The sequence below is a fragment of the Typopeltis vanoorti genome, chromosome 20 (genome assembly GCF_054136105.1).
Source record: "Typopeltis vanoorti isolate ZY-2024b chromosome 20, IOZ_Tvanoo_1.0, whole genome shotgun sequence".
NCBI classification, from domain to species: Eukaryota; Metazoa; Arthropoda; class Arachnida; order Uropygi; family Thelyphonidae; genus Typopeltis; species Typopeltis vanoorti.
This window is the reverse complement of record NC_143568.1, coordinates 62,162,123-62,189,057: the sequence shown is the minus strand read 5'-3', so window position 1 is coordinate 62,189,057 and position 26,935 is coordinate 62,162,123. Positions and strand designations below refer to the sequence as shown.

General features: G+C 35.8%; 1 protein-coding gene across 1 annotated transcript in view; it reads left to right on the top strand.

Annotated features, from left to right (window-relative positions):
- The first annotated feature begins 1,719 nt into the window (after positions 1-1,719).
- Positions 1,720-26,935, top strand: part of LOC150095487 (uncharacterized) — a 50,607-nt gene continuing 25,391 nt past the window's right edge. Inside the window, exons 1-2 of the mRNA XM_090410691.1 lie at positions 1,720-1,823; positions 20,684-21,279. Coding sequence (XP_090266817.1) covers positions 20,935-21,279 — 345 coding nt within the window. The 5' untranslated portion in view covers positions 1,720-1,823; positions 20,684-20,934. The remainder of the gene's footprint in view (positions 1,824-20,683; positions 21,280-26,935) is intronic.

Sequence of the window (26,935 nt, the reverse complement as noted above, 5' to 3'; positions counted from 1 at the left end):
ATTTACCACAATCAGCAACACGACGTTATTGAAAAAGGCAAACCCCATTCAAAATGTTGCAGAAGGCATCGCATCACAAATACTAGACTTTAAAAATAAAAAAAAAAGTAGTTGGAGCTACTTTTTTAAAAAACATTTTTCAAACTTTATAATAGTTTAGTACAGACTAAACATATCTGACAAAGATCCAGGTTAGTAATAATATCAAACCGAGCGAGTTTTACGATGGCCATCCATCGTATTGTCATAAACCTAAATGTAACCTAAATTGTAATCTCCGTAATCTAACCATATATTCTGAAAACATTTACACAAGTCTAACTGATTATTAAACCCCCACTTATTTTCCTGATCAAGATAGACGAGAATTGAGGTCTCGTTTTCATAAGATCTAAGCACTAGTTAATCACTTATGTATGATGTAAATATTATAGAGCGTATTTTAGTTTTGATTTTATTTTCATTATTAAAAGTGGAAGCCGGCTGAAAACCATACAACAGAAAAATTTTACGAAATTATGTAACTGTGTGCACATGCACTAAGATCGCAAGACACTTCGCGTCATCGCTGACGTAAAGACAATTTTTAATGAATCTCAATTTGTTTATATAAAAACGTAGAATTAAAAGATTAATATTGATTGTGGTAATTTTGTTATGCAAACAGACATCAAAATTTCGCAAGTTGGTTTTTCATAGATATTTAAACTCAGTACGCGTTATTTCATTTTTTTTTATTTCGATATTTGTTTCTTTCCATATTTTTTAAACTGACAATTTATTATGATTTTTATAATTATATTATTATATATTATTTATAATTATATATTTTATATTATTATAATTAGTATACGCATCTCACCGCTACGTCAATCGTATGCTGTATGTCATAGCTGCCTTGAGGGGAGAAAAATCTGATATCAGTAACTTATTGATAATCTCCCATTGTATTATGTAGAATACAATGGGAGATTATCAAACGAATACATCAAACAGCATACTCAGCGACCACAATTATCATTGACTTTTATCACGAGAGAAAGCTTTATTGTTAGTTGATGACTACCTCATAGAAGTGGTGTTTTTATCCTTCCAATCAGAACACTAAGAACAATAGCGTATTCAACTGCATTCTTTTACAAAATGTAACTTCTTGCTGCTAAAAATATAGTCCACTTCATTTCTGGTCTTATATTACAAAACCCAAATGAATGAACCAGGTGTTGAGCGAGTGTCGTAACCACTCCCGTTTGTAGCAAACAGAGAGTGTGGGGGGGGGGGGATCAATAACCACATGTCCCCTTAATCCATTGATAAAGTCGCCATTCTGTCAGCATCTGCACTTCATGCATAGCGCAGCTGTCTAGCTGCAAAAGAGAGAGGGCGAGCACAGTAATGGTTTATCACGTGACTCACACATATACACACACACCGGCTACTCGTCCCCCAACAAGAGGGGGCGAGTCGCCGGCTCCGTCAATAATTGTGTCTCTCCTCTCTGCGCACTGCCTAAAGAAGGGGCGGGGGGGGAGTAGAGAGGGCGGCGAAGAAAAGAGGAGACGGAAATATCGTAGCAGTACGTTAGTGGTACTGCATTGCCATGGTTTTTGGCCCTGGAGTGAGAATAATGAGAAAGATATTTTCTTCAGTTACCGCAGAGGGCTGCTAGGGGTCTCTCGCGAAGATGCGGAGAAGCAGACGCGAAAATAACGCATGAATCACGGTTGTAACCGGTGGAAGCCTGGGCTGAACACATGTCGGTTAGGGAGTAAGGCAAGAGGCAAAGAAGAACCACCTCTTCTGGAGATTCTTGACGTGCATTGGTAAGTTTACCCCCCTGCCCCAGTTACTTATTTGCATATCTTCTCTTATGTTCGGTCAAGTTGCGCGATCGTGTAACTAGCTTCGTGATAGCACGTGTTAGGTGTGGGAAATAACTATTAGCATGTCTCGTGAACTTCTGGATGACCTTTGTTAAGGGGGGTGGACTTTATTGAGCAAAATTTCGATATCTTCCTGAGTTCTGTCAATCATGAACTGCAAACTGGGTCATTGCCTGCAGATGACACTGACCAAAAGTTCGCTTAGACATTCCTGGCAGTGTGCCTCTCATTTTTAGGGTAACTCCCTCAAAGTTCGTCACGCACGGTGTTTTATATTGGAATTCAGTTGTGGGGTTGGTAGCTTTTTAAAACGATAACGTGAACCGGTCAGTGATGAATGAAAATAATGTGGGCGGACACTTACATGCTTTATTTATTATTTATTTGTTTTTAATGGGGAAACTTGTCCGCTACAGACACTTGTCCTTGAAAAGTGCAATCACCTCTTGCAGGCGACGAATTGTCAACTCTGTACTCCTCTACCATGTAGTTAACAAGGGACGTGCACATTCTTTTGCATGCAGACGCTAATAAACTACTTATGTAAACACCACAAAAGTTCGAGTTTTAAAAACTATGCAACTCTGTTGATGAGCGAAACTGCTAATTTTTAGTTCTTTAATATTAAAATACACCAATGAAGGATACTTCTGGAAAAGCATGTACCGTATTATCACTTAATTATACGTAAAATACCTGTTGTTTTGCTGCGTATGTCGTAAGAAGGAAATGACATTCAAGATTGCGTTAACTGTAGAGCGAGTTGTCTGCTGTATTTTTTAAATATAAACCTTGAGTTTTGAATAACTTTTAAATATAAATTTAAAGTATATAAATTTTAAAAGAAAAATTAAATAGCGTTATGGTATGAATGTATTTATTTCTGAAATATCTTTCATAATGGTTCGTCATTTTTTTTTTTTTTTGTAGAACTTTTTTACCTCCTTTCTCTAAATGTCACATTACTTCAGATCCTGCATTATTGTTGTATTAAAAAAAAAAAGAAGGAAAAATTTAACCTTTTCAATTGTGTAACTTCAATAACCACAGTTTGACATTACGGAACTAAAATTTATCTGAACGATATGGATATTTTTACTGATAAAGATATCTACATCGTTACATTTTCAGATAATAAGAAAATAATTATTTTTTCAGATTTTTTTAATATTTTTTAAAATATGTTGATCTGCGATGTTTTTAATCTGGAAAATTCAAAATATTTCCGTGTTGTTTTTCTGACTTAACTCTTAAAAATGCTGTGTTTAGTTAAAATTGGTGTTTTATTTAGGGAAAGAATAAAAATGAACGATCAGTGCTTAAATTGGTTTTAGCTTATATTTAATTAAATGAAAATCATAATTAACTAAAAAGTATTAGATAAAGAAGCAACAGTTTAGATTTAGTTGAAAAGTATTATTATCGAAGTTTTCTTTGAATTGCTAAAAATGTGACACGTTTACGAAACTGATAGAAACCTTGTCACGTTCGAATTGGGACTCGTGTGTGGATTACGTGAGGTTATTTTGAAGGTTCTTCATAGTATGTGTAATTTAACAGACTACCTGCCCCCTATCACAAAAGAAGACGACCCCTTGTATTATGTTTTTAAATCAACGCCATGCAGGAAAGGTTGTAAAATGAACAGCTCACCAGTGGCGTGTGGGGGGATGACGTTAGGGGGAAAGTGGGAATCTGTCAATGTGTTTTAGAACAAGTAGAGGACTGTAGTCTTTGGGGACGATAAAGTAAGGAAGACCATTCCAAAGAATAAAGGTAGATAAAATAAAGGGGAGAAAGAAGTTTGGTTAGGCTAGTTTGCACAGTAAAATAATGTTGACTGGCAGTTATTCGTATTTTTGAAGTCTTCGAAGCAAGTGGGGAAATGATGCTGGTCAGTTTTGGGAAATAGAACGTTTGTTAGAACCAGAATGAATCTGCACGAGATGGGGGAAGTATCAATTAATGGGACTGCTCTTTTCTGGATAGCCTCAAGCATGTATTATTGGAAGGTTTTAGCATCTCAGTTATGCTGCATTCTACTATTTATATAAACGATGCTTATTATTAAATCGATGAATTCAAAATGCCCAACTCTCAAACACAACAGTGGCAAGGATTTTTGGATGCTCCAAGATGTGATAATAATTTTTACTGAATATCTCAACAAACACACATTATTTTCGCTTTGTATCAGCTATATACAAAAAATAATAGAGAACAGTAAAATATTATCTTTTAATAGGACATATCTCCTGTATAATATCTGGTAACGAAGGTGTCTTTACTGATTAGAATTCTCTTTATTGCTTCATGTTTTCTGCTGAGGATTTGACATTTCACTGTAGTTTTCATTGAACAAATTTATGGGGGTTTGATTCTAAATGTATAGTAATAATAAACAGGTTAAATGTTTGCATTTTAACTGTAGGCAAATAACTAAGTTGTTTGAGAAGAAACCAAATTTTGACGTCATGTGTACGTTTACACGGTTTACCAATGTAATTGATTTCATAGTTAATGTTTTATTTATAAAATATAATTCCGCGTTTTAAATAGTTTAATTATTTTTAATATTCTAAAAATGTTTCATATCTTGATAATATAATTTTATTTTGAAATGATTTCTCCGAATAGCTCAAGTATGAGAATTAAACCCAAGTCATGTCCTATTTAAGATTTGTGTTATATATTCTCTTTCGAAATAGCTAGATTAAATTATGAGTCCATTTCCCCTGTACAGTTGAAAAATGATCGCATAAAATCTAGTAAGACATCAGCTAGTTGATCAAATGGCTGTCCTCTACGAGTGGAGTATTCGAACGCATCATGCATCGAACACTGTCTCGCACTGGGTATAACAGCAGGAAGCCACTGAAGGTGTGACTCCACTTAAAATAAATAAATAAATAAAAGGGACAGTTAACCTTTCGCACTAAAGTGAGCGATGAACATGAGTTTTGAACGGCAGACTGAAAAAAGGTCATGGGACGATGAATCGGGGTTCCTGTTACATCATGAACCCCGAACGGAAGTACACACACAAGAACACCGACCTGTCATCCTTGGTTACAGCAATGCTACGTGGCGACAGCAGAGTGATAATCTGGGACATGTTTACAGACTCTTCCTTAGACCCTATGATAATACTAGGAGAGCAATGGCTGACTGATACGACCTACTATCCATACATCGGCACCGGTCATTTACAGCCATTCATGTTGTACATTTATCCTTGCATGTAATAGACATTTCCAACAGGATAATGCTGCAGATGGCAATCGACATTCGGGAATTGTCAAAAATGCGATAGTGATTTTACCTTAATGGGGTTGTTCCCCTTCATTTAAGGGATTTCAGTGCCATTGAGCATCTTTGAAACGTGGTGGAATGAGATGTTCATGACCCTTAGGGTAGGCGCGTAGTAAATCGATGGAACTATAGGAATTCATCATGTCTGCCTAGGAGAGGATACCTGTGGAGTATTTCCGGAACCTCGTTGAGCTGAGGCATCAAGGTTACTGTTTTCTTCTGAAGGGTATAACATCAGTTCTCATTAACTTCTTAGGGTATAAACACACTGTCAGGTGGATAGCTTTAATAAGCTGTTATATATAATGTATATACAGATATAGTTTTCATATATACTCAGTCACTTACATGCGTTCATCTGAGTGATTGATCAGACTTATTCACTTCCCGTAGAATTTTAAATTTAAAACTAAAATTTTTAAATCTGAAAACCCAAAATATTAGAGTTTAAGTTTCCCAAAATACGTTTTTTTTTTTTTTCGTCTTATCAGAATGGAAGATTTTTCCCAATTGTGTGGAGATAAATATAGAGTACGCATTCTTTACAACAACAACACACACACACAAAAAAAAAAACGATGTGTGCATTGACTGAGATGAATCTGAGAAATTTGATTAAACCTTCACCAGATCGTTTAAACAGTTTCATTTTCATGAAGAGATTCGAACACTGTTCACCGTGCGCACGTTTACATGGCACATACACTTACTTTGCAGTAAAGTTGGCGGCAGAAAGTCGCAAGGGCGGAGCCCCCTAATACATATATAATGTATTTCGTTTCTCGACCCAGACGAATGTCATGTGACAGGTTTCATGCAACAATGGGTTCTGTTTCCTTACAGTAATCAATGCATGTTGACCGTGCATCGTTTTCTCTGTCTACGTTTTTTTCTTTTTATTATTTAGTTTACTGCAAGTTAGCTAATTGCAAGTAAGTAATTAATTATATTGTTTGGGCTACTTGAATGATATGGATCGCGTATCCGTGTCTATAAGCATTTCTTCCGTCTTTCAAAGTGAGAACTGACTGTCGCCTTTTAAGGCTTAGGTACACTTCTGCGCCGGGTGCTTGAGTGTCGGCCAGGCTACAACTGCACGGTAAGCGTTTTTTTTTTTTTTTTTTTTTTTTTTTTTTTTTCAGTCATTTCACCTTGACAGATATGGAAAAGCAGCTGAACGAGACGATATTCGAAGAAATATATCGAGAATTCATTAGATTAGGCCAACTACTCAACAATAATAGGCCGGGAAAAGTGAAACTTTATGATACGTTCCCCCCCCCCCGCAAGTGTCACAGACGCTGTCGCCGAGAAAATAGAAAATCAGTTAGAATCGGTGACTCCCACGCCTTCAGACTTTGTACAGGTGTGCGCACGCAAAAAGCGAAGAACAACAGAAGAACCATACAAACACAATGGAATGGAACAAGGTGGTCAAGGTTCGGACGCCACTGTTTCTCCTAAAGAAAAGGTGCCTCCAATCATCCTAAGAGAAAAACACAGATGGGCAGCTCTAAGATCTGCAAAGTCCAATCTGCACATTGGCTTTATAAAGGCCAAAAACATGGATGAAGGCATGAAGATACAACCAACAACATTGACAGGCTATAGAAGGTTGACTAAAGAAATGGATGACAGAAGCATCCAGTATCATACCTTCATGCTCATCTCCGAAAAAATTTAAAAGTAGGCCTCCGTGGTGGCGTCTGTGAAGACATTGACATAGCAGAAATAGCTGCTGATCTTAATTTACAGGATCTGCCTCCAGTCAAGGTCAGCAGAATGTATAGGTCCGAAAAGACTCCCATGCCGTTGGTCCTGGTAGAGATTCATAACATCTACAAAAATATCTACAACTTAAAAACAGTCTGTGGGCTCATCGTCACACCAGAACCACTCTGGAAAAGGGCATCTTCTGGGCAATGCCACAGATTCAATGTTTGGCCATGTCCAGAAACTGTGCAGAGCTGAATTTAAATGTCTAAAATGCCGGGGATAGCCACCCAACCATCATCTGCACAAAACCAAAAACCACCCTGGCCAAATGTGCCAACTGCGGTGGCCCTCATCCCGCGAACTATAGGGGATGCATTCAGCACTCAAAGAACAGACAGATTGAGACAGATAAACAGCAGAATGTATAGGTCCGAAAAGACTCCCATGCCGTTGGTCCTGGTAGAGATTCATAACATCTACAAAAATATCTACAACTTAAAAACAGTCTGTGGGCTCCTACAGACTGTTTTTAAGTTGTACAAGAGCGCCAGAGGCCCGTGCTCCACAACCGGAGGCTCAGCGGCCACACTCAGAGACCTTCAAAGATAAAGAGAGCCAAAGGCAAATAAGAAGTTATGCCGATGTGGCCCTTTCAAATAAATCAATACCAGAATAGAATCAGGCAACAGCACCTACAAACCTGACAGCTGTTATTACAGCCTCTATAGCGAACATGCTACAAGACTTCAGCATGTCAAACCCTTCAGCAACCTCCACTAAAAGATTTGTACGTGAAACCCAGGTCATCCTCACAGCACTCATAAATGAATAGAAACAAACTTATTCCAGCCTCTCTTCAGATCGTTGCATGGAATGCAAATGGCCTCAAACACAAAATTCTGGAGCTCCAAGATTTTGCATACGGGTATCAATCAGATGTGTTATATTAATTAGTGAATCACACTTAAGACCCTCAGATAACCCTAAAATAAGGAGTTACCGCCTATACAGAAACGACAGATTGGTCTGCAGAGGCGGCGACACTGCCATCTTCATTAAAAGTTGCATCAAGCACAGTTCTGTGAACAACCCTGCAACCACTAATCTTGAGATCACGGGCGTAGAGGTGTTCACCAGCTCGGCTAGCAGACTGAAAATCTACTCTGCTTACAACCCACCCCTAAAAACTCTACTACACTCTGACCTAAATGCCATCTTATGCGTCAGAGAACTCACCATTATAGCCGGGGATCTGAACTCCAAACACCCTACGTGGAATTGCAGATCCACCAACAAGAACGGTTGCATCCTTTCCAACTTCATAGGATTAAACAATGTTGTTGTGGCAGGCCCCACTGAACCAACTCATCTTAGCACGTTTGGCACTGCGGACATCCTAGATATAGCTATCCTGCGGGATATTAATCTTCAATACAGCCTGAAATCAATAAATGGGTTGTCATCTGATCACCACCCAATTCTACTACAACTGGGAAAACAAGAATACCTGTCTCCTCCTTCTCATTCCTATGTATCATGGGAAAGACTGTCAACAGCTCAAGGATTATATTGGACCAGTTTCTCGCATATGTACAAAAGAAGTAGAATCTGCAGTTACAAACCTCATCCAACAAATTACTTTTGCTATATCGGTAGCGACCTCCTACAAATCTGCCCACAAGACAGGTTGTTTGCCTGAAGACATTATGAACTTGATCAGAGAAAAAAAAAAAAAAAAAACAGAGCCAGGAAATAATTGCGTAACACTCGTGCATCACAAGACAAAACAGCTCTAAATAGACTAACTGGTGCAGTGAGAGATGCATTCAAAGCTCATAGAGACCATGTATGGGAAGAAAAGTTAGCTTCTATTTCACCTACTGATCACTCCATCTGGGGACTACTGAGAAATATACAGAAACAAAGATAGATCCCTTCCCCCAATATTCTCTGACCAGGGCCTTGCTCACAAAGACGTAGACAAGGCAGAAGTCATAGCAAACAATTTAGAAGAGCAATGCAAACCTTCATATGAAAACCTAGATTTTGATCACTTGTATAAAATTCAGAGACAGGTCAGACACTCACTCAAACTTCCAGATATTAGTACTGACCATATTGCACCTAATCACCTGCTGAAATATATGAAATTATTAAAAAATTAAATAATAAAAAAGCTCTCGGGCCAGACAGCATTATAAATAGGGTGATCAAACTACTTCCCCGAAAAGCTGTAGTGCACCTGACCATAATAATAAATGTAATCTCAAGACTTCACTATTTTCCTTCCACCTGGAAACTGGCTGATGTAATTCCTATACACAAGCCAGGCAAGGACCCACACCCTCCTCAAAATTATCGTCCAATCAGTCTCATCTCCAACCTGGGTAAGGTTGCGGAGAAGGTCATCCTTTCACGACTTCAAGCCTCAGTAAATGAACTAGACATCCTACCTAAAGAACAGTTCGGTTTTCGACAACACCATAGTACTACCCAGCAGATCCACAGAATTGTGAAATATATTACCACCAGCTACAACTGGCGCCAATACACGGGAGCTATTTTTCTCGATCTATCCAAAGCATTTGACAAAATATGACACTTCGGTTTGCTACATAAACTCATCACAACTGGCATCTCAATGAAAATGGTACACCTAGTTAGATCATATCTACAAAACAGAACCATGCAAGTCAAGATCAATGGCATCACCTCATCTCGGCGCCACATCTTGGCCGGAGTACCGCAGGGATCCCTACTGGCTCCATTGCTATTCTTTGTATACATGTCAGATATCCCGCACAGCATTGTTAGTCAGGTCTCTCCGACCACACTTTGTTACCAGAAAGCTTCAAGAAAACCTTCTAAAGTTAGAAACATGGTTCTCCAAATGGAGACTGCAAGTAAATCCCCCAAAAAGCACAGCCATTCTCTTCATGAAAAGGTCAATATCTCCTGCAGGAGACGTCTTACTATTCAATACCAAAATTCCCTGGCAGACAGAAACGAAATACCTTGGTGTCGTCCTCGACAAAAAATCAACTTTTAACCAACACATCAAGGCAACTTGTGCAAAGGCATCTGAAGCCATCGCCCAGATCTACCCCGTAATTAATAGAAACAGCAAGCTAAACATCAGAATCAAATTGCTTTTATACCAGCTGATGATTCGTCCCATAGTCACTTACGCTTCTCCAGTCTGGAGCTATACTTCCACTACAAATATTATCAAACTTCAACGTGTACAAAACAAGTGCTTGCGAATGATACTGAACTTCCCATGGTTCGTCAGAAATAATCAACTCCATCGAGACACAAATATTCCTTATATCTTCTCTTTCCTACAATCATTAGCAACAAAATTCTTCCTAAAGACGTCCACACATCCCAATAATCTAGTTCAGCAAGCTGTAGCGTACGATGAGGCGGATGTATTCAAGCATAGAAGACCAAAACTATTTTAACTTCCTGTAGCGATGCATAATCTCCATGCCCATTCAGGGCGAGCAAACTGCTCACAAAATTCTACCCTCACTGTAGCCGTAACAGATAGCGGGGAATATGAAAAGTTTTTCGCTTCACCCCTAAAGACATTAATGTCAATTGTCAATTATATACAGAATTTCTACTGTCTGTACACTATGCTAGGAAACCCTGTCCGGCAGGTAATTTATTTATTTATTTATTTTTAAAATCTCTGAGGTGCAATGATTTCGAACTCCATCCCAAACCGAAAGTAAATAGATGATTTTTATTTCCCGGTGTGACACCTGGACCACTTTATTTAATAGAGGCCTGCAATAAGAAACATTTTTGCAGGTAGAACATGTTCCTATCATTTCTAGGTCTCAACTCGTTCATGATAGCCATATGCTATTTTCCCTCATATTTTCTATGTTTAATAACGTGTTTCGATATGCGCTTTATTTATGTTTCTAGCATTTACTGACCACATCATTGATGGTGAAAATAAGGGAGAAAACTTCCAAATAGGGCACTGTTTTACAACATCTAATCATTGTTTACAGACGTACTTGAGAGCGTAACAGAGTTATAATCTAGTTGGAATTCATGAAGAAGATCTGTTGAATAGATTTTACACAATTCTCTGTCCGTATTTTATAATAGAGTATAGAAGATATGCAGCGGTACAGCTACACAGACACTTCCGTGGAGTACACGGTGTGCCCTTATTCCTGCAGTTGGGAAACAGCGAGAATCACCTCAAGAAATAGGATTTTCTTGAGGTGATTCTCGCATTATTGGATTATTGCATATCCAAGGACTGATTCAATCGATGTCAAGGTCTTCCTTTAAGAAACTTTTTTTTTCTTGATTCCGCGTTCATCGATCCTATTACGTAAAATCGTTAGTATTAAGTATTATCGTAGACTAAGAATTATTTGGATAGTCAGGGATCGCTTCTCTGGAGACCACATATAAATTTTTTTCAAGTTTCTTCAGGCCTCTAATAAGTAGTCTCAATTGATGTAAAGAAATTCATCTAATCTCTAAAGGTATCCACGGATATACACGTCCAGAGTTGGATTCCAACTCAGCACCATTTGGTTGGAGAGTGGAAGCTATCCATTTGGCCAGTCATGGCGGCAAAGAATGAGATGATGATTAAGATAAAATTAGATTCACATTGACTTTTGTCGTGAGTTTTCTATTGAAATTGGTCTTTTTATTCCATCTAGAGGCATTCCAAGTCTGCTTCGATTTGTCGAATGGAAAAGATCTAATTCAAAGTTGCCTATCTGTCTACTGGCTGAGACACTTTATTTTATATCATCCAAAAAAATTCCGTAACCTGCTTGTTTTTATTTCACTGTTGGTTTTCCTCTTTTCAGAAGCTCTCATTTGATTTTTTTTAAATACATATAAAGTCTTTATTATGTGAAATAAATTAATGTCATAAGTCACTTAAAATAAACTGTATTCTGAGTAAATTCAAGTTTACTGTTAGACGGTTTCAATCAAATGCATTTGGATTTAGTACCAGAATTCAAAACAACGACGACAAAAACAAACTACATAATTTTTAGGAATTTTATTGATAAAATAATTTTATCTTTTCATGGCTTAAATATGCAGTTTTTGTAATAATACTGACAATTTTTGACATGGTAGTTTTTGCCACAGTATTATGCCCTGATCCTCATAGTATAATAATCTTCTATTCCTTTAACTATGCATTACTGAAATTGGCTTTATCAGTTGATTAGTATAAACAGAAGATACTGCTGCCAACTGACTTTTTTTTTCCTTTTAGGAAACTTTCAGCTTGTATGTTTTTTCTTTTTAAAATGGTATATTTAAAAAATTTTAAAAAGAAAAAACATTATATTTTTTTTTTCTTTTTTAAACGCTTTCAAGTAATAACTTCAATGCTAATTCCGTTTATTTTATTATATTATTTTTTCTAAGCTGTTCAAATTATTTGTTCTGACTACATTTTCTTTCATCAAACAATCTTGTATTTGATAAATCGGACTCCACAGTTCCTCCTTCAGGTCAGCCTCCTAAGATAGAAGCTTTACTTTCTTCCCTTCTTACCCAACACCCACTACATATCCGGGTGACATTTCTTAGTGACTTCCCACTCATCAGTCTTAATCCCTGTTTGAAATAAGCAAATATCAATAATAACCAAAAGCAAGCGTAAATCACAACAGCCATTTAAATACCTTTTTGTTGTTGATGTTGAGAGAGAAACAAAATTTAGGAACTGACATCGTTTTCTACGTTATTAACTGTTTTGAAAGTGCAAGATCATTGGTTTAAAAGATTTTAAAAACCGAAGTAATCTGTGTACAGTAACATTTTACAATGTATCCTGTTCCATATTATTTATATATTACTCCCGAGTGCTTATTGCTGAATATTTGACACCAGAGAAAGGCGTCAGAAAATACAACCGACCGGTTTGGGGAAAGATCTTATTCTGTAGTTAATATTTTTATGTAATATTAGCAGAAGCTATCTCAAGGACACGAAAATCTACTTCAAGGATGACTTCTGTTGAAGATAATGCATACAGAGGCATGCTGCTGATAGATACAAGGTCAGCGAGAAAAACGACCTAAAAATTATCGTCAAGGAAATTACGCAATTGAAGACAATTGGTGGCATCACTCCTGATAAAAACTATTCGTCTATAAAAGTAGAAGTATATAAAAAAAAAGCTTTGCTGCTTTGAAGTGTTTGCTTTTCATCTCTTTACATTTCTGAGTGTGAAGAATTCTGTCCATCAAAACCTTAGAATTGTTTACATAAGCTTAACACTTAAGTTATGAATCTTCAGGTTCTAAAGTGATATTTTACCAACTAAATCTTAAATATGCGAATGATTAATGTAACTTAGAATGAATGTGTGGGAAGTAAAATTTTAATTGATCGTGAAGTGAAAAAAAAAAAACACCCATCCCACACCACTCCCACATAACTATTGAAAACAGCCTTCAGATAGAGAGAGAGAGAGACATTCATCCTTTCAACATCGTAAAGTGCTTCTTATAATCAGGAACTTCTCAAATGAATATTGCTTGTTATGTCAGAACAAGCAGTAGGCTGTTGTGCTGAGTATCCAGTTCTTGATCTTTCAAAATATTATACAATATTTAATACTTTTACTCATTATCATACATAATGACAAATGCTTTCTTATTTGTCTGTCCTTTACAAATTTCGATGGACCTATCAGTTTTAACTCTTGCGTGGACTGTTTTGAGCACCTACAGTCATAGGGCATTATTTTCTAAACTACTGTAGGAACAAGTAATATCCAAATAACTTTAGCCACATGATTTATTACAGTAGTACTATGTACATTACACAGTACAAATGTACATTACTTGCAGTATTTTTTTTTAATTTTTTGAATGCCATTTAAATTAAACAGATATTTCCGTTTATCTATTGAATATATAAGGGAGGGTAATTCGGATAATCTAATTCTCAAATGCACAAACAGAGACATAAACTGCCGGTTATATACATATTTACTTCGGGATTTTAGTCGGTTCTTAGGCATCATCAGTGGAAATCACCGTTTTGTAATTTTTAACGACTTTACACCAAGTTGGTTACTATTTAATGTTTTTAGACTGAAATAAGATACGATCGGTTTGTAACCTTTTGTGGCTGAACTTTTTTTTTAAAGTGCATATAATTACTGTATGAATGAATAAGTTAAGTACGCCTCGAATTAACAAACTTTGAACTCAAAAAAAAAAAAACATGCCCAAATATTAATAAATTTTTAAATCATGCAAACAACAAATGTGATCTTTCGTACAGTTATTTTTATTCGAAAACATTTGGTGTACTTTTTGTTTGTATTAAAAATCTTAGTCCTAAAACGTATTTACTTATTCACAATATAGTAATAAATTTGGTTGGAACAAACATGATGAATTATATCCCTTCAGGTCTTCAATAGACAAATTTGGTTGGATTCTTTAAAATTACAGGCAAAATAATGAAGGCCCTGAGGACAATGTATTATGCCAATTAATTCCTTCTTATCGCAGGTTTGCCTATTTTGAGGCGTGAAAAACGTGAGTTTTCCTGGAGACAAAGTAGCGGTGGTGTGTGTGTGTGGGGGGGGGGGGGATTCTGTTCCTGCCTATCCATAAAAAAATATATTTTTTTTAAAGAAAATGAAAGAATTGGTGTTTATTTGAATTATTATACGTAATTCATTGTACTGACGACAAATTCAGCGCAATGACCCTTTGCATATAACATAAATGCTGGCGGTGAAATGAACTGTTTTTAGATACCCAGATAGTACAGAAATACAAGTGATTCCGCACAGTGATAAACCTCATAAATCACAACCCCGACACAATCACCGTACCTTCAGCCACACATGAACTATGAGTTCCGCTACAGCTGTTACAATTTACAGAATGCTCCGTTTTGTTTTTGTGCAGATGTTAGGTATGCGGGTTATATTTCACGTCTCTCTACTTAGAAGCATTTCAGAAGAAATACATTGCATTGTTTTGCCGTCAGGTTTACTTTAAATTTTCAAAATAAAAATAAAAAAAATACAGAAATTTGAACTATTTATTATTAAAACGTCACTGAACAAATTTTCATGTTTTCATTACTGATACTGCATTAGATATGAAAATCAACTGACATTTATCTGGGATATAGTTATTAAACTATTCATTTACTTATATTTCGCATTTTCCATGGCTTATTACAGAATAGTGTGATAATACAGTACATAGCATCTTATGTACTTACTCGCTTTCTCTCGTATTAAAATAAGATTTCAATATATCCAGAATTCTGTTCATAGCAATTTGTCAGAATTAACAGGTTGCCGGATTGCACATCTGGCTGTTTCATAATCGCCTTGGTGATATTCATATAAGCAGCTAAATCCCCCCAGGCTGTTTCCTCACCTGTTGTAGAATTACTTGATTAATATGTAGGAGTGGCATGCATAAGGGAAGCCAAGTGGCAAGTTGGTTGGTAGGAGTGATGGATCTGAAAACGTGGGATGTGAAATTTTAATCGATCTTCAAATGAAAATATCTTCCCCAACAATTTTCACAAACATCATTGAAGGTGACTTTCATATAAAGACAGAATGACTTTTATCTCTTAAATATAAAACAGAAGTGTGCGTACGTATTGTTAATCAGGTCCAAAATAAAAAAAGTCAGAGGACTTCATATAGTCTACTCTTTATAACCTGAATTTCTATGGGAACGAACTAACTGTTATCACTTTTTTTTTAACCCTCTTGACTTGTTGAAAATTGCAGTTCTTGTATTTCTTGTAGAGTCTACAAACTTACCTTATTGCATCAAGTCTGCAAACAGCATAGATCCTTTTAAATGAACGTAGGCACCGAAAAAGTTATGGGAAGAAATGGTAGTTTTCAGTATACTACCAAAATGCAGAGTTAATGTTTGTTATTTGGAATATACTTTCGAGTTATTCCCGGAAACCATGTATTTCTTTACTCATCAAATAATAAGGCAAATTTAAGCGGACAGTCAGGTGCAGTATAACTTTATTTTGCTTGCATTTCTTGATGCTCAGATTAGTTTGAGTTCAATTAAGGACTAAGTATATCCCCGACAACTACAGAGATCATGCTTTCTGGTACTCAGTGACAGAAAAGAGATAAAACCTGACGGAAAACACATGTAGTTGAGATATACTGCAATTAAGATATAATGAGCAGAGCCCAATGTAGGGGCACTCAATTTGGAGCATGTGTTAAAAAGCATTGCACAAATGTTACTGTAAAAAATTTGTTTTCATTACTACAACACACATACACATTGCAGAAGTTTATGCACGTTAGTGCCATATGTGTGCAAAATTAATTGGCAAACCAGATTTTTAGATGCGAATTCTGGTGAAACAATGGCAAAATTAGTGCAAGCTCTTGAAATTTCGCTCACTCCATAATACAGGTTAATATTCTAAACCCATAAAAGAAATTTGTTTCATATTTTCGCATTTTATGGAAACAAATGCAGGTTACAAATAAACTGAAAGAAAAAAAAGAAAGAAACGGACTTCCTTGTACTTATGTGAAGGGCTATTATGTTTCTTTAAGTTTAAAAATGTTTATTAATTTAAATTTCCAAACTTTAAAGATTAATTTAAGGACGCTAGTCCCTTAGAGCTAATGACAGAGGGAGAGTGTCTCCACTCTCCAACCAACAGACTGTGGGCTACTGTCTGGAGATTTATGAATGTTTTAGGTGGTAGATTTTCATCTCCCAATGAAACTACTGCTAAGCTATGGATTCCTGAGGCATGCTATATATCTATATTTCGTTTCTTGAGTAGTTTCCAGATTATCTAATTCTTAGCACCCATGATACTAATATGATACCAATTTACTACCATTTGTAGATAGGATTGCTATAAAAACGAACACTTTTTTTAATACTGTTGGTCAGGATTAAACACTTTTCATGACAAAATGTTCAAACATAATTATTTGTTACATTTAAATTGCACGACAACGTTGAATCTTCTGATTGAACACACGCAACCATTACATTTAATGGTTGAGTGAATTGTAGAGTAGCCATCTAGCGATGAGGCTTGAAAATCCACGAAGGTGATAAGTGGTAATATATAACATCGTGTTTATGTGTGGGTATAGACAAACAACATCGCATCCATAGCCTCCTTAGCGTCCAAAAAAGCTGGATATCCCTTTTTCGTTCTCTTCTGCTCAACTCCTAACACACTATAAATCCTAAAACCACATGTTCTTGCAATGAAGAGATTACTTCCTTTCTTCTCTCTAATCACCCACACACGGTGCTGTTGTGTTATAAGATCCTGAGATCTCTCGTGTGTGGATTTGATATATGTCGAATCAGGGGAACTGCTTGATTCGACAAAAGAGAACTCCACACTGAACACTCGTAATCCTTCACATGCGCCACATGTCTTAAAGCTCGTGAAAATTGAGACTAAGACTGATATGGAATTCTTCTAAGAATCACAATTTCTTTGTCAAAAATCCATCGCATTTTAAAAAAAGGGTATTTCCTTTTATCCGTTAACTAAGAACACCTTATGGTCACTTAAAATCGGTTGTCATCAAATTACAGAATGAAACTGGTTGACACGATTTCCTGAACAACATAGTATCATGTAATATTTTTCTTTAAACTACTTTCATGTGTCTCGAAAGCAGTAGAAATAGAAACCAGTCTCACAATTCAATAATCAGAAACGATCTGATTACCAACGCGAGGAGCAAACCTCGTGTAGCAACTGAACACCAACTCCTACTGAAAATAGAGAAACGAAAGAAGCGAGTTGAAGTCTTGTACTAGTTTGTCGTCTTTTCCAGACCATGCTTATAAGTATTTTCGCACAATACGTGCACTCTTATTCACTCAGTTCCTCTTTAAGTGATCACGATATATACATTATAACATTTCTAAATAGGTTTTCGTGACTGATATTCTTTTCGAATTAATTCGGTTACAATTTATTTTATTTTATTTATTTTGAAGAGCTAGCTTGCTTTGCCAGTTTCATGCTTTAACCTGTGATATTAAACAGAAATTTCTGTTACATTCGTCTGAAGTCCAGTTGACTTCCGAATTGTTTGAATCCAGATTTTCTCAATAGTGCTTTAAAATGATAATACCAAAATCTGGAAATAGAAATGTGAAAGCAGTATTCTTTCCCAAATACCAAATTAAAAGAGTACTAATTCGGGAAAAAAGAAAATCTTGCTAAATAATTTTATTTCAAATTCCAGAGAGCTTAGGATTAATTCAATACGATCATATGCTATTGAAATCTGAATTTTGAAAGATATTCGAAAACGTCTTTCCACCCCTTGCTAAAAGGGAATAGGCGAGGCAGTTTATGTCCAAACAAACTTTTTTTGAAGATCGATAGTCATTCAGTCTCCACCTGAATTCGTACGAGTACATACAACTAAATATTAGATGATTGAAATCATCGGCTCTTATCTAGCAGTCGAAAAGCAATGTGAGAGACAGAACCCAGCTACTTACTGAGGTACAAAAAGTTAGTGCTGAAAAGGTTCCACCCACTTCATTTGGGAAATGAAAGGGTGTTAGAGGATTTATTTATTTTATATGTGTTTTTATGATAATCCCAGCTACTAAAATATGTAGATTTATAGTACATTATTATCTTGGTTGGGACTAGACATTCCAGGAACCATTGCTATGAAGACCAAACCTGATTTTTTAAAGTCCAATTAGCCTCTGGTAAGCACAGCGAATCTAATATTGGGAAACAAAAGAGATCTTCCTCCTAAAGATTCACAAACATCAGTGAAGTATGGGTTTGAACTCACAGAAAAAAGGAGATGCTATTCTTCCAAGCAGGGGATACATCTTTAAGATTAAATCACTTGGGTTTGATATTTCTGTCTACAATAGAAACTTCCCTCCTTGTTATATATAATCAAGGTTTTATTTTAACTCAAAATTTTCGAATTTTCTGTCTCGCACACTGAAATTTACAAATCAAAATATTTAACTTCAGTTAAATATTTTGATTTGTCAAAGTCAGTCACTAGTGACTGATTTAACATGGTGCATATTACTACTGAATACTTCTATATTAAGATTTGGATTGAATTATTTCACATATATAATAGAAACAATTGAGCAAGATCTGCAAACATACCTTCAGTAATATGAAAATAAAATTTAAAAAAATTAAATTAAAATTTAGCATTAAAAGAAACAAATAACCTGAAAGTCGTGAATTATATATGCTATATTAAAATTATAAAAATGTTAATATCGAAAATAATTATGTGCTGATAGTGGGTAGTGAGAAGCGATGTTAGCAAAAAGGAAGTGGGAACGTAACGCCTCAGTTGATGGAAACAGGTGGGACGACACCCTGCTTCATATCAATTGTTTGCTAATATATTTTCATTTAAAAATAAATCATAAAATTTACCAGATGCGTTTCACATTTCTCTTTTTGAATCAACTGATTTTCTGTTTCAAGCTAAAATGCCAATTCCTCATTATGGAAAAAACATTATATTACAAATCACTAGATAACAATAAAACCATCAAATAATGATTTTTAGGGATAACTGAATATTGATGAATAAAATGATTTGCATTTTCTTAGAAACCTGAAGTGTAAAAACATCAAGGACATTTTTGTTGTCAGCCCACATGAAACGTAAGCCCACTGCACCAAACGAGTATTAGATCATCGTATGAAGATCACTATTTTTCAGAAAATTGTAAAAATCACGACGTCCGTTTTGATTAAGCTTAACACAGTAGATCAACCCTACAAAGCAACCAGAAGCATGTGGTTTAACTTGTCTGAACCTGAAGAGATATGTTTCGTTTCGCATCCTCATAACAACGAGCGAGTGCTTGACGTCGAATACGTTTTAAATGCTAATAGTTTAAATGTTTTAAATGCTCCAGATTATCTAGCAAGATATTCTGGAGCATAGATGAATTTATGAGAGTACTGTATATGTAATTACAATAGATATGTGATCTATACATACATAGTAACATCACAACTTAGCCGACATTGCAAATACTATAATTGCAAATGCTGTTTTAGAAGGAGTAACAAATCAAATACTATAGGGTAAAAGGAAATATGAAGTTTCCCTTTATAAACAGCCATTCTGCTTCTAAGCGCAGATTAAAGCTGCATCCGCGAATATGTACTGCTTTTGGTACGACGCCACAAAACCTGTACATCATACAATGAGGTTACCAACAAACTCTGAAAAGGATGCATCATTTAACCACTTACAATGAAATGAAAGAACGTATTCGTGAAGCCATCGCATTAGGGAGACAAAATACAGACTGGATGTTTATGGTTACAAATACAGTTCTTGGAATGACTTTACAAAACTTGGAATTTTTAAAAAGCCTTGCTAAAACTTGTCACTGTGGAATTAATGTTTATTGTCTCAAAAATAGCCATGTTTCATTCCTAAAGCAGTCTAAAAATGTATTTAAATAATCAAAATTTGATAAATCCTTTTAGTGTATCTGTACACGCTGTGTGCAGAGATACATTAAAAATAAATAAATAAAACTTTTTTTTAACCTTGACACAAATGATGGCTTGGCAAAAACTAACAAATATAGCTTTTCGTTTTCTTTTGTTACGAAATTATTATGACTGTATCTATTAAGATTATAAGTCTATTTTGTTTATAATTACTCCCAAGCAACTAATTAGTGAAGTACCATATTACAACCATGTATGTTTGATCATTTCAGGTGCTAATTAGGTCTGTCCATACATTCCGGCCGAAGTCTTTCCCATTGCAAAGTAGAAAAGTGCCTAATAGAGAAAGTTTTAAGGCAAATCCACACAACGAATACTACAATTTCATGTGGTTGTATATGCAATAATAATCTTCCTGGTATCGTCTTCCAGGGTCTTGAAGCTCAGCTACCGTTCCATACTAGTGTGCTATTTTATTTCCATAGACAATCTTCGAGTTCCTTCCAAGACACGTCCAGCATTTATGGCTTCCCCAGCGTCATCTCCTAGTCGAGAATCTCTGTCCAGTCAACCTGGCAGCCAAGCGGGTACACCTCAGCGGAAATTCAAGTCCAATTCTTTCTTTTGCACAATCCCCGATGCAAATGAAATGAAGTCTATCAACATAGGGGGAGAGTCTCCTAGAGATTCTCCTAGACACAGATCCAGAGGTGGTAGTCAAGATTCATCAGCATCGACTCCGAAACAAGAATCAGAGCAGGAGGATGAAAAACAAGATAAACCACAAGAAAATGGGTCTGTTGTTGAAGAGGAAATCACTATGAAGCAAACAATGGAAGTCGAAGCCAAGCCTTATGGAAACGATGCAGTATGTAAACATTGTTTTAAAATTATTATTATTTTTAAATTTTCTATATTTAAGACGAATAACAAACAAATCTAACAGTATCACTTTTTCAGCACAGCTAATAAAGTTTTTTTTTTTTTTTTTCAACTGTCGATACCATGTACGATTTTGCTTACTTTCTAATGTTTTCTTGGCGCTGTTATTACGACTATTGCTTTGATAACACGTTTTATTTATAAAATTTGTAATTTTCGCATATGCAACGTCTTTCATTATTAACAGAGGCCTACTACTTATGATAAGTGCGTTGCTCATTCTGCCCGTTATTTTTAGTATTCCCAGACTTCCTTTCATCACAAACGGCATTGTGGGTATGTTTGTTAGCTTTCAAGTTTACGATGATTAAGGTAAGTGTTAGAATGCTTCTTATCATTCCAAAGTAGGCTCTGTTCTCTTACACCGATAATAATAAGAGGTTTTTCCATAAATCGATAGACTCCTCTTGACGCCTATATCGAACGTCAAGTGAAGCACGAATGACGTCATCATGGAGTGCGCTTTCTGTCTGTAAACTGGTCTAGACTGTAGATGCGTGCCATTTGCCAGCGTTTTGCGATGCGGCTGCGTTCGTTTATTTCATACATACATTTAATTACGTAAGGATTAAGTTATTGGATTTTTTGGCTAGTTGTCAAAGATGTTATATATTTTTCTTATTTTTTATTACATTCTATCACTGGATATGTAATGTGTATAAAGGGAAAATATCTCATTGTGAACATATGAAACTAAGTGACAAGTTTTGTGACGGCCATTAAAAAAAATCGCCATTATATAACTGCATTGCAGGAAGAAACTTGGAAGAGAAACAACCGCTCCCCTCCCCTCTTTAAAGTATCTGATGTAAACAGCGTGAAATTCTACAGACGTCATATGCGTTGTACTATTGGGAAAAACATGCATTGATCAGATACGAAAAAAATAATAAATAAACAAACAAATTAATTAAATACATAAAAAATAAAAATTAAATAATTTCCACTCGCCTTAGTTCCTGAAAAATCAAGAATTAGAGAAATAAATATGACTTTAATAAAATGATAATATGTATTTTTTACATTTTCGTAGTGGGATTTGAATTAATGAGCAAACCATGCTGTTCCAATTATATTTTTTATCATCTTTTGATCAACCATGTTTGACAGGTGCATTACATGCATCATAATCACTCGTCAAATATAAATTATCCTAAACAGTAATATATTTTTTATTCTCACTAAAAATTGTTAATTTTTTTTAGAATAAAACCTGAGACGGCTTAGTTCAACTGATATAACCAACAAGATGTTTTATTTCTTTCCTTCTTTTAAATTTGATGTTATCATTAACTTCTTTCTTATGTTGAACAAAGTGAGACGATCAACATCACTCACAGCCTATAAAATAGGACAATCTCGTAGCCTCATTGTTTTTATGGTAATCCCAACCACGAAAACTTATAATGTGAAAACCATTAATACCGTGAATGGGCTAAGGATTGGATCATACGGATATCCTGCTCTAGAGATTCAACCTGGTACTTTTTTGAACTACTTCAGGCTTCCAATAAGCAATGCTATTGTCTTTCAGTGGGCAGTGAAATTCATCTTTCACCCAAAGTATGGTGATATGTTGCAAGGCTACGAATTACTGGGCATAATGTTATGGAAAAAGGATGAAAAGATATTGAGAAATTATTAAGGTGAAATGACAAAGGGACAAGTCACTCTGGCTCTCAAAGCTAAAAGCGTGAACTACACGTATGTGACATAATCACTCAACATATATTAATTTTGAGATGATCTGAACTTTTCTTTCCAATCGTAGTTGGAAAAATCGTTTTTCTTAATTAACATTTTGATATATATTTGTTGAGTAGAAAGATCCTCTTTCTAATCAATGATACGAGGAACAGTTTAAGTATTTTTCATTATTTTTCATTCAGTTGAAGTACAGAGAGAGAGAGAGAGAGAGAGAGAGAGAGAGAGAGAGTTTGGTATTTTCTTCCTCAAACTAGGCTTCAGAACATGCATGCAACTGACCTACACAACACAGTCTCATGGTCCTGGTTGCTGATATGTTATTCTGGATTGTCCAACTTATTAAAGGTCTCTTGAAATTCTCTCTATTCACGCACCGACTGCTCTTTCATCTGTCAGTATGGCTTTTTGTATCAGCCTGTTTTTCATATCGATGCTATTAGCTCGATCGTGCCGGTTTTCTCCCTTCCCTTGATTTGCTCCCCTTGTCTAATTGCTTTTATCGTTATTGCATTATTCTAAAATACAGTTTCAACTGTTACTTTATTCACTCAGGTCTAAAATTTACCACATGACGATGAACTCCATTTTGAGATCACTCCTTCACCTGTGAAATCGAACTCTCCATAGCGCAGTCTGGAGGCTATTGTATTGCTCCATTTGACCTTTGGCGGGAAAGATCTGGATCCGTCTAGGATATGAGACTGTTCAAAGGACTTTTTTTTTTCTTTTCTGAAGATAAGTTAGCCTGTCTTATATAGAAGTGTCAAGTTTTATTTATTTATTCATATATTTTTAAACCGGCCGGAGAAGACATGCAGTTTGCAGATATGATTATACTTCCTGAAAAGCCTGAGTTACTTCGGTCGTAATACCAACCAACTTGTGAAGTCATTACGCAAAATCATAGTTAAACATACACAAAGAACGATAATGTGAACTCTTTGCTAATCGAGTGACAGGATTTTTCTCTCATAAATCAGACTTTTTATACCGGAAAACAGTCAAATCGTATAGAAGAGCACACGCAATTTACAGACATAAATTGTACGCTGTTTCAATAGCCTTAGTTGCTTTGGCCGGAATTCCAAACGATAACACAAAATCTGCTAATTTATAAAATGCGTTGTTATCAGTCTAAACAAAAGAACATTTTTTCCTTTATTATGCAGATACTCGGATTGAATTATGCATAAATTCTCGATATTTCGTGGATCTGCTTGGGATCAGTTAATGAAGTAGAAGACTCGACTCAAATCACAGTTTTCAACTGTGATTTTTCCACTCATGACTTTGAAGAACCTCTGAATATTTTGGAACGCTAATCGCTGTATGCAGCCTGTTCACTTTTAATAAACACATGGTAGAAATGTGCGAAGTGGTCGCAACATTTTCCTTCTCTTAGAAAGACACTTGCGTTTGTAGACTATCTACGATCAGTGGAACTTTCGTAAGACTTTTCGAATGAAAGTGAATTAACCGATCTCATACAATGTGACGGTTTTTCATCCCGCAAAGTAGGTAAATCATAGATAGTTCCATGAGCCAATTCCATTCAAACTAACCCAACCCATGATCCAGATGTGATACAATAGGTCCAAAGATCTACTCCTTCCACTCTCGCCGAAAGTAATTAATACAATCTGCTCATCTTCTTGAGTTTTCTCAAAATTTCATATCCTCCGTGACCTCAGTTTTGTTATGTACGTGGAACACCATGAAATAGTCGCAGTTTATTTAATACCCCCCAGAATATATTTAAGTGAAGTATTCGAGCTTGGGCAATCAGTTGTCTTTGTCTCCCAGACTTATCTATGTTAATCTGACCATACCTCCGCTAATTAAATGCACCCGAAGAAGAACATTCACATCAGTGACTGATGACAGCATTGAGAGAAACCTGATCACTGTTTTCGATAATAGTGTGGGTGACATTATGAAGTGATAAACCATATGCAGATTAGTCGCTATTCTGCTTTCCAGCGATCAACAGCTGAAGGAGGGTTTTCGGATGGTACATCGAGGAAACAAATGTTTTCGGCTTCTACCTACGCATACCAAAGTGCACAATTGGAACAAGCAGGTAAAACTAGTTGTGTGTGGGGGGAGCGAGGGGGGGGAGATACCTACTTTGAGAAACGATACAACTGTATGTTTCTTTTTATTATGCTAAACACATTGCGAATATTTTCAATTACTTGGTCACATTTAATTTGTCGTCTTCGCTAAAAAGTATTATTTGTGCCTTATTTTATGATTGTGCTCACCCATACAGATTCTAAATGATATCCTTGAAAAATTACAGGCAACTTATTACTGCAACCTTCTAAAGTTTTCCTTTACTGATATTAATCTATTGTTCTGCATGCTTTCTAGCCTTGGACAGCTATTTTCTGCATTCACCTGTATTATCCAGCCTGACCTTATGCAAGCCATTACACGGAGCGATTTCATCTGAAACTGTGGATTTATCGTAACTGCTGTTATCCACCCCTACACTGGAACGATGATTAGAACATGACAGATCTCAGAGGTCATGCATGCTTTGTCCCAACAATGTCAGGAGGTTTGTTTTTCTCTCTATTCCAGCTGGAATGTCTCTAATAGTGAGCTTGTGTTTAATTGTGGTGCTACTCCTATATTTAGTTCAGAATAGGCATTCTCTTCACTAGAGCTCACAACCTTGGGATCTCTTTGCTCATCCTAGCTTCTTTAACTAGGTATCTGTTCATAATATGTTGAGACATCGCATCTGCTTTATAAAATAATCTCGTAAACACGTTGAAAAACAATGATTCACACATTCTCTTTCATTGTTATTATTATTATTTTTATCTGTTCTTAGATATTTATCTGCTATGTCTGCAGAACACTGTAGTTTATTGTACCAGTTTCGACGAATATCAGAGATTTGATGTTAGTGATAATACTAAATAGGAAACGTGCATTTCTGTGAAGGTCAAGTTTCACTCCTTCAAAGTCGACTAAGGCGACTTTGAGGGAGTGAAAATGGAAGCCTTCTTCGGTTTTCACTTCAAAAATGGTCACTTCCTTGGAAAAAAAAAAAAAAAACTTGTGAACTTCGTATAAAATGGTTAAGTACCCTAATTTAAAAAATATTTATAAAGGTTCCTCTTGTCCTAGACTGAATTTGGACCACCTGCTTTCTAACAGAAAGGCAAATATCGAGACCTCTTCGGGACTGCTTTACGTACGAGGACTCAACATATTAAAAGTTCCAAATCAGCTTTCAGAGGGGACTTTAAATCCAATGACGAAGTATCACTCCTATTATAAGTGAAAGATGTCCACAAGTTTGTGACTCTACATAGCGAATAAAAACATTACAGACCTACCGAAGTATGCAAGAATCTTGTTGTTTCAAATAGACGATCTTAATGAAAAATTTTCCTCCAATACAAAACGGAAATCCACTAGTCATATCTCGAATGACAACTTTCCAGCTTCACTCATGTGGGAAAAACTTTATCCATAGTTCTGGTCAAAGTGCGGAATCACGGGCGGCACAGTCACGAGCAGTTATCTGTGAAAGATAATTTTTTCGCACTAGAGGATGTTACGAGAGTGTGTAAAGAGTATACATTTTCCAAAATGGCGAAACGTGTGCGTTAGAATCGTATTCCATAAAGAACATTGAAGGAAGTTACTTATCCAAAATGCCAGTCTATCGTACAATACGTTCGGTGCGTATATCATGTATTTATTAATAACTTTTTGTAGAGCTGTAACGAAAATATTGCAGTAGAATAAGTTATGGCGGGGGGGGGAAGAACTAACGTATAATGAGTTTTGCAAGTACTGTAAATATCTTTTATATCTTTTATTATTAATGTGGCTTTTGCATTGTTGTTATTGTT